The sequence below is a fragment of the Vigna radiata genome, chromosome 11, assembly GCF_000741045.1.
Source record: "Vigna radiata var. radiata cultivar VC1973A chromosome 11, Vradiata_ver6, whole genome shotgun sequence".
In the NCBI taxonomy this organism is placed as follows: domain Eukaryota; kingdom Viridiplantae; phylum Streptophyta; class Magnoliopsida; order Fabales; family Fabaceae; genus Vigna; species Vigna radiata.
Window position 1 is genome coordinate 15,799,688 of NC_028361.1, and position 12,610 is coordinate 15,812,297.

At 37.1% G+C, this 12,610-nt stretch overlaps 3 protein-coding genes across 3 annotated transcripts; 1 reads left to right on the forward strand and 2 right to left on the reverse strand.

Annotated features, from left to right (window-relative positions):
• Positions 1 to 150: 150 nt before the first annotated feature.
• LOC106776812 lies at positions 151 to 705 on the reverse strand. The gene has a single exon (XM_014664280.1). It carries the CDS (start codon positions 703 to 705, stop codon positions 151 to 153), a length of 555 nt encoding a protein of 184 aa, XP_014519766.1.
• Positions 706 to 4,037: 3,332 nt separating this feature from the next.
• LOC106777701 (LEAF RUST 10 DISEASE-RESISTANCE LOCUS RECEPTOR-LIKE PROTEIN KINASE-like 1.5) lies at positions 4,038 to 6,502 on the forward strand. The gene has a single exon (XM_014665413.2). The coding sequence runs from the start codon at positions 4,324 to 4,326 to the stop codon at positions 6,154 to 6,156; it is 1,833 nt and encodes a 610-aa protein (XP_014520899.1). The 5' UTR covers positions 4,038 to 4,323; the 3' UTR covers positions 6,157 to 6,502.
• Positions 6,503 to 6,645: 143 nt separating this feature from the next.
• Positions 6,646 to 11,842, reverse strand: LOC106777702 (tetratricopeptide repeat protein 38). The gene is made up of 14 exons (XM_014665414.2): positions 11,604 to 11,842; positions 11,317 to 11,469; positions 11,122 to 11,220; positions 10,455 to 10,556; positions 9,643 to 9,786; positions 9,167 to 9,261; positions 8,962 to 9,091; positions 8,772 to 8,876; positions 8,258 to 8,364; positions 8,125 to 8,176; positions 7,624 to 7,713; positions 7,451 to 7,535; positions 7,308 to 7,372; positions 6,646 to 7,219 (listed from the first exon to the last, which is right to left on the reverse strand). The coding sequence occupies exons 1-14, from the start codon at positions 11,694 to 11,696 to the stop codon at positions 7,133 to 7,135; spliced, it is 1,407 nt and encodes a 468-aa protein (XP_014520900.1). The 5' UTR covers positions 11,697 to 11,842; the 3' UTR covers positions 6,646 to 7,132.
• Between the last annotated feature and the right edge of the window lie 768 nt (positions 11,843 to 12,610).

The window sequence follows — 12,610 nt, forward strand, 5'->3', positions numbered from 1 at the left end:
ATTGTCCCTCCTTTGTCAACTTCTTGGTCTTCCTTTACCTACATGAAAACACAATTATTACCTTGACCACTTTAGCAGATTTAGGCCAAACAACTATTGCATCCTTCTTTAAAGCTTTATACTTAGCCCTTTTTTTATTTGCATATGCTTCTATTTGGAGAGATTATAAATCACCTTTTCTTCTTGGTCTTTAAGCATAATCACCCCATAATAGACACTTATGACCACTTTGGCCATTTTCATGAACGACCTTCCAAGAATCACTAGGATCCTATCATCCTCCTTCATCTCTATCACCACAAAATCAACCAAGAATTCAAGGCTTTCAATGCGAATCACCACATCCTCCACCACATCATAAAGTTTCTTTGATGATCCATCCACCACAACCGAGGAAATATTTGTTAGCTTCAATGTCAGACCACCAATCTTTTTCAGCATAGATAGGGGCATCAAATTAATACTTGACCTTGAATCAAGTAAAGCTTTCCCTATCTTCACATTCCCAATGGTGCAAGGAATTGTAAGGCCTCCTGGATCCTTCATTTTTGGAGGGTTTCTTCTCTTCAAAGGGCCACTACAACCTTCATGTTCCTCAATAGCTTTCTCTTCAAGATCTATCTCTTCTCCAAGATATTGCTTTATGCGCCTAGCATGGACATGAATTTGTTGAAGTGCTTCAGTCAATAGCATAATAATCTCCATTTGATTGAAGATTTCTCTAAAGGGCTCACAATTACTTTCTTTTCTTTCTTCTCCTCTAGGGTAAGGAAGATCACTCTCATCTTTTTTAATTTTCTCTTTTTCTATTTTTTTTCTCTTCCCTCTTCTCTTTTTCTTCCTATCCTCTATTTTCTCTAACTCAACAATTTCTTTTTCCACTCCTTCCTCAACCATGCTCACAACAACCTTACAATCTTCTCTAGGGTTAAGTTAAGTATTAGCCCCAAATTAATTTTTCTCTACGACCTCCACCCTTTTGGATAACTGGCCAATTTGCGTCTCCAAATTCCTGAAGTTAGCTTCATTGCTCTTGTAATGGGAATCATACACCTTCAAAAAATTTTCGAACTTTTCATCAAAATTGTTCACTTTTTCAGCCAAAAGTGAAACCTATTGCCATAGTGGTGATTGTTGTGGTATGTTAAATTGGCCTCCAGTTTGTCCAGTTTGATTATTCTGACTTTGCCCAATGCTTGGGTGATTCTTCCAACCTTGGCTGTAATTACCTTAATTGAAGTTACCCTGGCGGTATTGAAATTGGTTGTCCATGTAATTTGCTTCTTCTTGGGCCTCCTCTGGAAAAGCACATTGACCATTGATATGGTCACCACCACAACGATCACAAAGTTGTTGTGCCTGCGAAACATTCTTCAATTCATTAGGTAGTTGAGCAATAGTTCTTGCCAGATTCTCCAATTGTTGAGTTAAAAGTTTATTCTGTGCAAGCAATGCATCTTCAGTGCACAATTAAAGAACTCCCCTCTTTTGAACTGTCACGCCCCTTTCACTATGAGTTTCATTCTCATTAGCCGCCATGCTTTCAATCAACTCATAGGCCTCCTCAACAGTCTTTCTCTTGATATTACCTCCAACTGAGACATCTAACATAAGCTTTGACCGTGTACCAAGACCTCCAAGGAACGTGAGAACCACGGTTATATCATCAAAACCGTGCACAGGCGTCTTCCTCAACAAGCTTTTAAATCTGTCCCACGCCTGGCCTAGGGTTTCCTCCATGCCATGCCTAAAAAAAGATATCTCCATCTTTCCTTTATTGATTTTAGATTGTGGAAAATATTTATTCAAGAATTTTGCCACCACAACCTCCCAGGTAGTAAAGCTTCCTTCTAGAAAAGAATTCAGCCACAGTTTAGCATTGCCTCCCAATGAGAAAGAAAATAAGCTAAGTTTAATTGTGTCATCCGGAACTCCGTTGATCTTCACCGTGTTGCAAATCTCATTGAATGTGGTGAGATGATCATATGGACTTTCATGTGACAGTCCATTAAATTGGTTGCTTTGCACCAAATGTATCAACGCTGGATTCATCACCATGTTTAGTGCATTGTCCCTCGGCATTGCAATGTTGTTAAAGTGTTGAGGGCCAACCACATTGGATGCATATCCTAGAGTGAGTCTAGGAGCTTCCTCCCCAGCATTGCAAGAGTCTCTTAGGAGAGGGGAATAATTCTCTATATGGCCTTCTAACTTTCTTCCCTCTCCTTCTACTTAATCCTTTAAGAAGAGGTTGTTGATTTTTCTTGCTCCTAGTATGAATTGCCTCCTGCATACACAAGAAACAAAACCCTAAAAAACACTTTTATATAAAAACAAAACAAAAACGAAAACAAAAAAAGTCAAGTCAAATTCAATAAAAAATCACACTACTAGAATAGTTAAACTAATGAGTCCCCGGCAACGGCGCCAAAAACTTGTTGACACTTTAGCAAGTGTACCAGATCGTATCAAGGGAAAACCAAGCATAACACCCAGAAAACTCACTTTGACTTTCTTAATCTCTAACTTAAGCAATTTACATGATTTCTAGCTAATTCTAAATCATAAAGGGTGTGTTTCAATATCAATTTTAAGTATGAAAATAACGGTTTTTAGACCGTTATCAGGGCTCTCTAAATATAATTTCGATACTATTTGAGGATAACTTTGTTTTAATTATATGATTGGCCTATAACTATGTTTGATTTTTTCAAGTATGTTTTGAAGAAGTGTAACATGCTTAATCAAAATTAAAATGATATAAAATAATCCATTATTTTTCTAAAACAAATTTTAGAAGAATTTGGAAAATGACTTGAATAAAAATTTATTTATTTTGTTTTCAATTATTCTTTTTATTTTGAACTACTTTAATTTGACTTATATTTACACATTACTTTTTTTTTCTTGGATGATTTTAATTTACTCTGATTTTTTCCAAACATGATTCGAATTCTTACTCATTTTATTCATTTCTGATTGATATATGCATTAATTTTTTCCTTCTAGGGTTTATTATTTAAGGTAATACAATTACATCAATTTATTAAGCATGAATTTAATTAATTTAAATAATGATACTTTACAGAGCAACTTATTTTAGTTTACTCATATTTCATAATAGAATTCTATTTAATTTATTTCAACTTGACTTGTAACATGAAAAACTTCTATGTTAATATATTTAAATATATTTTAACATTTAACCACACATAAATTTTTAATAGGAAGACAATTGGATCAATCTATACATAATCAAATTAACACATTTTTTTATTTGATCATATTAATAAAATTATTTACAAAATTTTCATTAATTTTCCCTTTTTTAATCATTTATACTTATTTTTTATATTTTTAATTAATATAAATTTATTTTTGTTGTTTTTTTGGTATATAATCTCGAATAAAGACTAACGTTTGACGACATACATTTAAACATTATTTTTTTTTAATTTGAAAACTAGATGCGTGGCTATAAAAGGGTACACTCCTTGACTATATTTGACTTGGCTAAAAGTACAAGATTGTCATAATTATATATTTTCTGCAATTTTATATTTCTCCAAGTACTGTATTTATTTATATAGCATGTAATATGTACCACAATTAATATATTTGTAAAGTATCATGATGGTTCAAAATATTTTTCACTGAAAATATTTATAACTATTATTGTAACCCTAAACGTGTATTAATATTTTACAAATTTTTGAAGGAAATATATTTTATATTTCCATAATTAGTACATGTGTTCGTTCAACGGTAAGGTGCATTAAATGATGCTAAATTTTAAAATTCTTGTGGAGATAAGTTTTTTTTTTTTTTTATAAATTAAAAAAAGAAGTTGCTTGGAACAGTGAAAAGGGTAGTCAGAAAAGAAGAGATGAATTCCGGCGGTCAGCAGGAAGGCCCCACCAAGCGGAAGTGGCGCGCAACACTTCCATCTTTCCACAATTATTTTTGTTTGAATGAATTGATGGGAAAATACAATTAATGAAAAATTGAGGTCAGTTTTGCAAATCTCTTGATCCAAATAAAGTTTATGTTTCCTTTAAGACATAAACATCTGAAACTTGGAATAAAAAACATAATTACTTAAAAGGTGATTACTTATAGACTATTTTGAGAAGAGAGTATTTGTCTTTTATCCCAGTGCTGCACGTGACTCTCTTTTCTCTCCAAGTCCAACAACATAGAATAGAACCTAGGAGTAGTTGTAATGGTAACACAACACTCACTTCTTTCTTCCGAATCCAGATCCCATATCGGTTAAAACAGATCCCTTCCATCCATGATTCTATCTTCTTCTTCTTCTTCTCCATGTCTTCCGCCCTTTTCATCATTATTTTCTTCCTCTACCTCTTCAGACCCTGCAACACTCAAACTTGCTCTTCCAATAACACAAACAAAAACCCTAATCCCTGCCCTCCCTTCTCCTCTCACCCACCTTTCCCTTTCTCCTCCACATCAGGCTGTGGCCACCCCTCCTTCCAGATAACCTGCGCCAGCCCCCATTCTTTAATCTCCATCAACAACCTCTCCTTCTCCATACTTTCCTACAACTCCAACACCTCCTCCATAACTCTCTCTCCTCACCCTCTCCCAACGCCCCACCCTAACTGCCCCTCCTTCCCCTCCATTCCTACCCGCTCCATCAACCTCTCCGCCACCCCTTTTCGTGTCTCAGCTGCCACCTGCTCTCGCCTCTCCTTCCTCCGCCCCTGCTCGCCGCCTTCCCTCCCCAACTGCTCTCACTGCCCCTCCCAATGCCACCTCATCAAAACTCCCTCTCACCTCCTCCCTGACTGCAGATCCACCCACCACTCTCCTCAGTACTCAGACTCCCCCTGCCTCACCGACATCCTCGGCTACCTCCAACTGTCCCTCAAGAACGGAATCCAACTCGATTGGGACCAAAGCCGTGACCCGTACTTCACTAACTGCACCGTCTGCCGCGCCAACAACGGCACCTGCGGGTTCAACTCCTCCTCCCAGAACAAACCATTCCTCTGCTTCCGCTACCGCTCCCAATCCACTCTCACCCCACCATGGATTCGCAAATTCAAACCGAACAAAATGGTCTTTTTCAGCACCGTCATCGCCATCACCTCCCTGCTTCTCCTTATCTCTGTAGCCACCGCCATCCTCCGCTCCGCCAGATCAAAGGCTTCCTCCGTCGCCACGCAGCAAGACCCCACCACACTCTTCCTCCACCACCACCGCTCTGCCAGTCTCCTGCCCCCGGTCTTCACCTACGACGACCTCGCTGCCGCTACCCACAACTTCGACCCCAAGCGGAAAATCGGGGACGGCGGGTTTGGGTCCGTCTACCTCGCGCAGCTCCGCGACGGTCGCCTTGCGGCGGTGAAGTACCTCCACCGCAACCACTCCTCCGCCGCTTTCTCTACCAAGTCCTTCTGTAACGAGATCCTCATCCTCTCCTCGATCCACCACGCGAACCTGGTGAAGCTCCACGGTTACTGTAGCGACCCGAGGGGGCTTCTCCTGGTCTACGATTACATCCCCAACGGAACCCTGGCGGAGCATTTGCACCACCGCAAAGGATCTCTGACGTGGCAGGTGAGGCTCGACATCGCGCTACAAACGGCGTTAGTGATGGAGTATCTTCACTTCTCGGTGGTTCCACCGGTCGTACACAGAGACATCACGTCGTCGAATATTTTCGTGGAGAGGGATATGAGGATCAAGGTGGGAGATTTCGGGTTGTCGCGGCTTCTGGTGGTGCAGGACACGACGTCTTCTTCGAACGGGTTTGTTTGGACCGGGCCTCAAGGAACACCGGGCTATCTGGACCCAGATTACCACCGCTCGTTCCGGTTGACCGAGAAGAGCGACGTCTACAGTTTCGGAGTCGTGTTGTTGGAGCTTATCTCGGGAAAGAAAGCGGTGGATCAGAGCAGAGACAAGCGCGAAATGGCGCTTGCGGATTTGGTTGTTTCCAGGATCCAGATGGGGCAGCTCCACCAAGTTCTGGATCCGGTCTTTAAACTCGGCGACAGCGATGGAGTCGCCGCCGTCGCAGAACTTGCATTCCGCTGCGTGGCGGCGGATAAGGACGACCGGCCGGATTCAAGGGAGGTGGTGGAGGAGCTGCGGCGGGTGCGGAGTCGGACGGCGGCGGCAAAGGAGTGAAATAAAGAGTGATTGTTTATTATGGGGCCGTGTGGTGATGTGGAGTTTGACTGCGAAGTTGCACTTGTGTCGGACGGCAACGTTGACTTGACCCCACCCAAACCATGATGAGTTGTTTTTTTGAAAGTTAATTTGTTATTATGGAATTGAACGCACGAGGGTTTTTATTTTTATTCTATTCTCTGTTTGGTTAAGTAACGTCAAAGGGTGGAAAATGTCAGTTATCCCGTACCGGTACGGTTGTGGCAACTTACCCAAATTCAGCTTAATAGTCAATAGTGTCTATGTAACGTCTACCACTCACTTAGTGCTACCTCACACAGTAAATATACCATATCTTTTATCACTTTTTTGCATACTACATTTTTTCAACGCTTTCCTTTTATTTGAGATAATCAACTACTATGGGTTTGACGTGGAAGTTCTACATTGGTGAAGTTCGGTTAAAAAGTCTTCTAAGAACTTTTTTTGCCGACTATGTCAACCTACAAATCACTACTCAGCACCATCTTTCTTTTCCGTGATCAGCGTTTCGAAATTAGAGGTTTCATAACACCGGCCATGGGCCCACCTTTTGGTTTTTCCTACAACCTTAATCAATGCGAAGTTGCTTATTCCCCACCTCGGGAGTCTCATCCAACACATAATGTCACCAATCTTTTAGGTCATGTTCTGGTAAAAGTTAAGAACTTCCGATCGTTTGTTTTCGAATCATTCGCAGACACTCACGAATCCTATCAAAATTTACAAGATAATTTGTGTTGAGAATAAAAGTACAGTATTTGAGTTTCTTAATTTACGTCCAGACATACACGAATTTATGGTAAAAGGAAGCGTATGTATGGATGTCTTTTATGGATTATGTTTCACTTAATTTTTTATGCTATTTTACCCAATGAAGTATTGTATTTTGGCATGGTAAATATACATACACATACAAAAGAACCGGTCACGATTCGGTTCTATGATTATTCCCTCAGTTAAAGTAACGATTCTCCAAAGAAATGGCTTTCTCGTTCGCAGTTTTTTCTTCTGGTTTGTTAGCTAATTTGTATCCCCTCTCCTGAAAAATAAAATCGTAATTCAAACTCATAAAGGTTAAAATGCTCTAAAACCATAACTACAATGGTTAAAGACAAAACAGCACGTACTAGTAGACGCCACAAGTAGGGGACCCCATCTCTTTTCTTGATTTGCTTCTCCAGCACTTCGATTGCTGTGATGGATTTCATCATAATAGTTAGAGAAGAAGATTCGTGGGTTTCAATATCATAGAAAAAGCTCGAGATTTTACCCTTCAACGCTTTTCCAGTATTCAGCAACATGTTGTACCAAACTTCATTGAATACGTCCACCTGTTCATCAGATGCCCCAATGACCTTCACAACAATGTAATTGATATTTTGTTAGGTTGCAAAATCAACAAAGGTGAGGCCACAGTACATAAAAGTAGCTTATCGGTCGAACCTTATAATCAGTGGCATCAAAATCTGGATCAAGTAAATCCAGTCCATGTTTCTCATCTCCCATTCCGTACGCATAAAGTGCTTCTGCAAGCTGATTTCAATTTAAGATACAAAATATTTAGTTAATGAGAACACTGTTAAAAGCAAAAACAGTAGTACAAAACTATGCAGCTGTATATTTAAAGCAGTTATGTATTGCTTGGAAGCAATCTGTTTGAAGTATGAACATGACAAACTACTGTTAGGCCACAAATAGTTTATCTCTATTTTTTTCAACTCCCTGCAGAATGCCATACAGTGGATCAACTTTCTTAAATGATACATTTCCTTTTCTGTAACTTACAGGTTAAGGCTGTATGAGACAAAATTGCTTGTGTTAAAACGAGTGCAACAAAGCATGATGTTATTGCGTTGCCCCGCAGAATAAAGAGTTTAAGTTATGAACTAGACAGCTATCTAAAGAAATTTTTATATGTTCATGGAAGCAGCTACTGAAGCATACCATCATTCCTCTCTTCATTCTTTGTTGCTTCTTTTTAGTCATCCTCAAAAACCTACAATAAGATAACATGAATATATCACAACTCATGCAACATTGTATCTCAATTGCTTTACGCAAAATATAACACTTCCACCTGCTTTTTAAGCCCTTTAGAAGATCTTCTGCTTTAGAAACTTCTCCAGCCTTTGCCAAAGTCCAAAGTATCAAGACATCAAAGTGCCACTCTATATGCCAGTTTGCCTGAACATTTAATTAATATACATCCATGAAATGCGTAAGAAACTTACAGTGAATATCCTTGAATGAAAGTTTCCCGACAAGATAATTGATCAAGTGCTCAAAATCCGTCTCAAAAATCATCACTAAAAAACACAAAGTCATTTAAAAACAGAAAGTTCATTCAATCTCATGTTCTATATGTAATGTATTTTTCGTTCAAGTTGTAAACTGGAAGTTTCACCAGATTAATGTCAAATCTGGTGTAAGTTTTAATACATAGAAAGAGAATACAGTTAATTAACCTAACAAAAAGTGAACTAGAATACAAAACTCGGACCAATATATATACATATTCCTTTGCATACTGTGTCATACAATATTACCTTTTCCTTGATTCCATATAACACGTAGAGTGTATCTTAACTTACTTCATTAGTTAGACATTCAGCAAGCAACCTGAGACGATCACCATAGATATCCAATTCTCCTCGTACATACAACCGCAGAAGCAGACCAGCAGCATTTAAGTAAACCTGTATTCCGAGATATTAGAACTTATGAGAAAAGGAAGAAAGCAAGACACTACTGGTAAAGAAAAAAGCTTATGAAATCACATACCTCTGCCTTCATAGAATCATCTTTGTCTAGCTCCTTCCATATATAATTGTCATATATCTCTAACACTCTTTGTGTAGGAGCATTACCCTCTAAGTAACAAACGGCTGCATGCCACCAATTGTGTGTCAACCTGAAAGAACGAAGTTTCTTTAGCTGATTAATAGAAAATTAGACAAAACCATGGTTGAATGAATAAAGTTCTTACATGAAAGATGAAGCAGAACACCACGATGATGAACATTCTTCCATGAACTTAACAGCTTCTCTAAAACAACACTTGTACTGAAGCACATGGCATAACTGCGTAACAAAATTCAATTATTACACTAACATAGGACAAAAATATAATTTATGGAAATTTCTTGTTACAACTTATTTCTCAATTGACAGTATCAGATGTTTATAAATTGTGACTTCATTATGCCTAAACTAAAGCTTGAGATAATTCCCTAATCAATGGTTAATTGATAGATTTTTCTCTAAACCTCCACTTTTCTTTTTGCTTACATTATTACATAGCAGAGGAGAAAGCTTAAGCTTGTTTTGTCATGTAAGTAAAGAGAATAAGTTAAGGTTTATTAAAAATCTTTATTGTTAAGTAGAAAACTGGAAAGATAATAATAAGTACATCTACTCAAGATAGAGTGAATATTCCCATATTTAATAATTACATTGACCTACAGCATGCTGTGACCAAATGTCTTCCTTATTGATCTCAAATCCCCTACTGGCAGCTTTCTCAGCCTCCTCCATCTGCCCAAGCTCGAGTAAAGGGAACGCAAGCATGCCATATATGTAGTTTTGTCCTTCATTTTGAGGTAGAACCTGTAAAACTTAAAAGGATATGGTATCAATTTTCATCAATAATAATAAAAAAGAAGCAGCAAACTATATCCTTTAACTGACAAATAATATACAGTTACATCTTGTTTGGATGGCAAATATTACACAACAGGGTAGGATAAAGATGGACTCTAATTAAGCAAATTATACGATGTTCCATATTTTGATGTTTGGTTCTATTTGATATTTGCATTATAAAATTACGTTACAATAACAATTAAAAGCTAACAAGATTATCTTTTCCTTTAAAAGATGTCAAATAAATAGAGAATTTTTGGTTAAGAACTACGTTTATTATATATTCCCATGGCTAACAAGAAACCAAATTTAGGCTGTTAAAGGCTTCTAAATCCCATCTTAACCTCTCCAGGCAACCCAAAATAAAGGCAAAAATGATGAAAGTCAGTTCTGAGTAACACTAAACTTTTCTATAATCTAATTTAGTGGGCTTAAGATGTACAACCCTTTTACTCCTCCAGTACATAAGTTAAAGAAGAATCCATTATCTATTATATTAACATTTTTGCAACTTCTTTAAACAGTAGGCATGATACAAAAATACTATACTAATAAAACTCTACCTCTATATGCAAATTCCACAAATCAACTATAGGAGAAATGAAACAGAAATGTTTTTAATTAGACAGAACCTGTTGAATAAGAGACAAAGAAAGACCAGGTTGACCCATGTAGAAGCATAAAACTTGTGCTCTCTTTAGAGAAACCAGATCTCTTGGGAACTCCTTTAGAAGCTTCAAAACAAAAACAGGCAACATTAATCAAGAGAGTTTGAATAGCAAATCAGATGAATCCCAAAGCATTGTAAAGGCAGATGCAATTAGCAAAAGGTCATCTAGCCTTGTTCAAAATTCAGTTTCCACACAGCTGAATAACAATAGATCAAAGTTTTCACACTACCTTCTCAGGTACAGGTAGGATCATCATCCTATACTTATCAATATAATTTTCTACACAACTTTACTTTCAGCAATTTAGATATCAATCTCAACTTAACAAAGACCGAACTTTATGTAAAAAGTAGGAAAATCTCCGAGATCCATTTTAACATATAAAGAAGCAGCAGAGCAAAGAACACAGTGAAATCGTATTCTTGAAAATTGAGTAAATACTTGTGCTTATTTTGGTCCACCTCAAAAGAGACATCAGTTTAATCATCCAAAAAATATATAACTACACTAAAGTTCAATGACAACTTTGGCATCAACTAGGTTTTCCAATTTTGTCATTTTACATCAAATTGGTCCCGAAACTGATGAGACTTGCATATAAGTCAAATGGACCCACTGAGTCACTCACATTGGAATGTAATTGAAGAGCTACATCGTCGTCTCTATCTTCGGATAGCAAATAACTGATGGTATCGAAAACAAGTTTCTCGTACAAGGTGGCCTGATCCTGTAACAGCAGAATTACAAAAACGCATCAAAGAGGTTTTGCTTTTGGTGGAAAGAGTGAAAGAGACGAAAAAAGAAGAAGCAAATGAAAAGGTACAAGGTGGGACTGAGCGGCGTGCAGACAAGTGAGAGCACGAGAATAATCAGGCGAGTAAAGGAAATGTGCTGCCAAGATGTTGGCCAAGACACAGTGATTGTCATGTGCCACTGCTTCCAGAATCACAGACCTTTCTCTGCCATAGATGAGAACCTTTATTCAAAGAAGACGCAACCCATTTGAGTTATGATATCAAAGAGTTTCAGCAAAGACAAAAGTCAAAATCAAAACCAAAAAAATAATTCATACAGAGAAAGAGAGAAAGGGGGTGTTGTGAAATGTGTGACCTGATGATAGTAGGAGTTGATGGCTGAAACGCAGGCCTGCGAAGAAGTTGCGACCTGGTATCCCCACATGTCCAATTTCACACTTTCTTCCATTGTTCTTCACTCCTTTCCTCTCTCTATCTCTCTCTCTGTCTTTCTCTTTCTAATTTCTCAAGTCAAAAACATTCGTTAAGGTTTTCGAATTTAAATAGGTAAGAGATGAAGAAGAGCAATGGGAGAAACTCAACTAGAGTGCGATCTTATCTGACAACTACCAAGAACAAGGTAGTATTAACTAACGTGTAATTCCAAGGTTGTCTTATTTACCATTTCAAAGTGTTTCTTTTTTTTTTTAAGTGAACAATTGATTTTTTTTTTTAAATAAAATATATGATCTATCTTTCGAAACAGAATTATATATGGATTTGTAGATAGTCATTAAGATAAATATTGACTTTGATATTTTTACTAGACCTTTTTGACAGATGATCATTGAAAGAAAATAATGCGAATGAAATATGAATTTAACTTACAAATTAAATATTAACACTGTTTCTAAATCATAGCCTTTAAATAATAAATTTTTGGTTGTTGTTTTTATATAATATTTACCTTTTTTTATTCTAATACTTAGATTCATATTTGATAATTCCAATAATAACAACTATTAACATATTTTATATTAATAATACATTTAACTTTTCTTACGAAATATTAACTCATTTTGATGATTATTGATATTTGTTAACATATGTCAAATATTCTATTAAAGGATATTAGGCAATAAAGTATTATGTTAGTTATATTCTAGATATTATTATAATTTGTGCAGATTTATGCATATGTTTTTCCTTTAATAGATGAAGGATTATAGGATCCTTGTATGTATATATATGGTACTCTATTCCTTGAAATAATACATCAGAATTATTCTTTAAACTTTAACATGGTATCAGAGCCAGGTTAGAGTCTATTCTAGCGATATTTGTTGGGCAGATTGTTCCACCCGCTATTGGGCCGTTATCGGA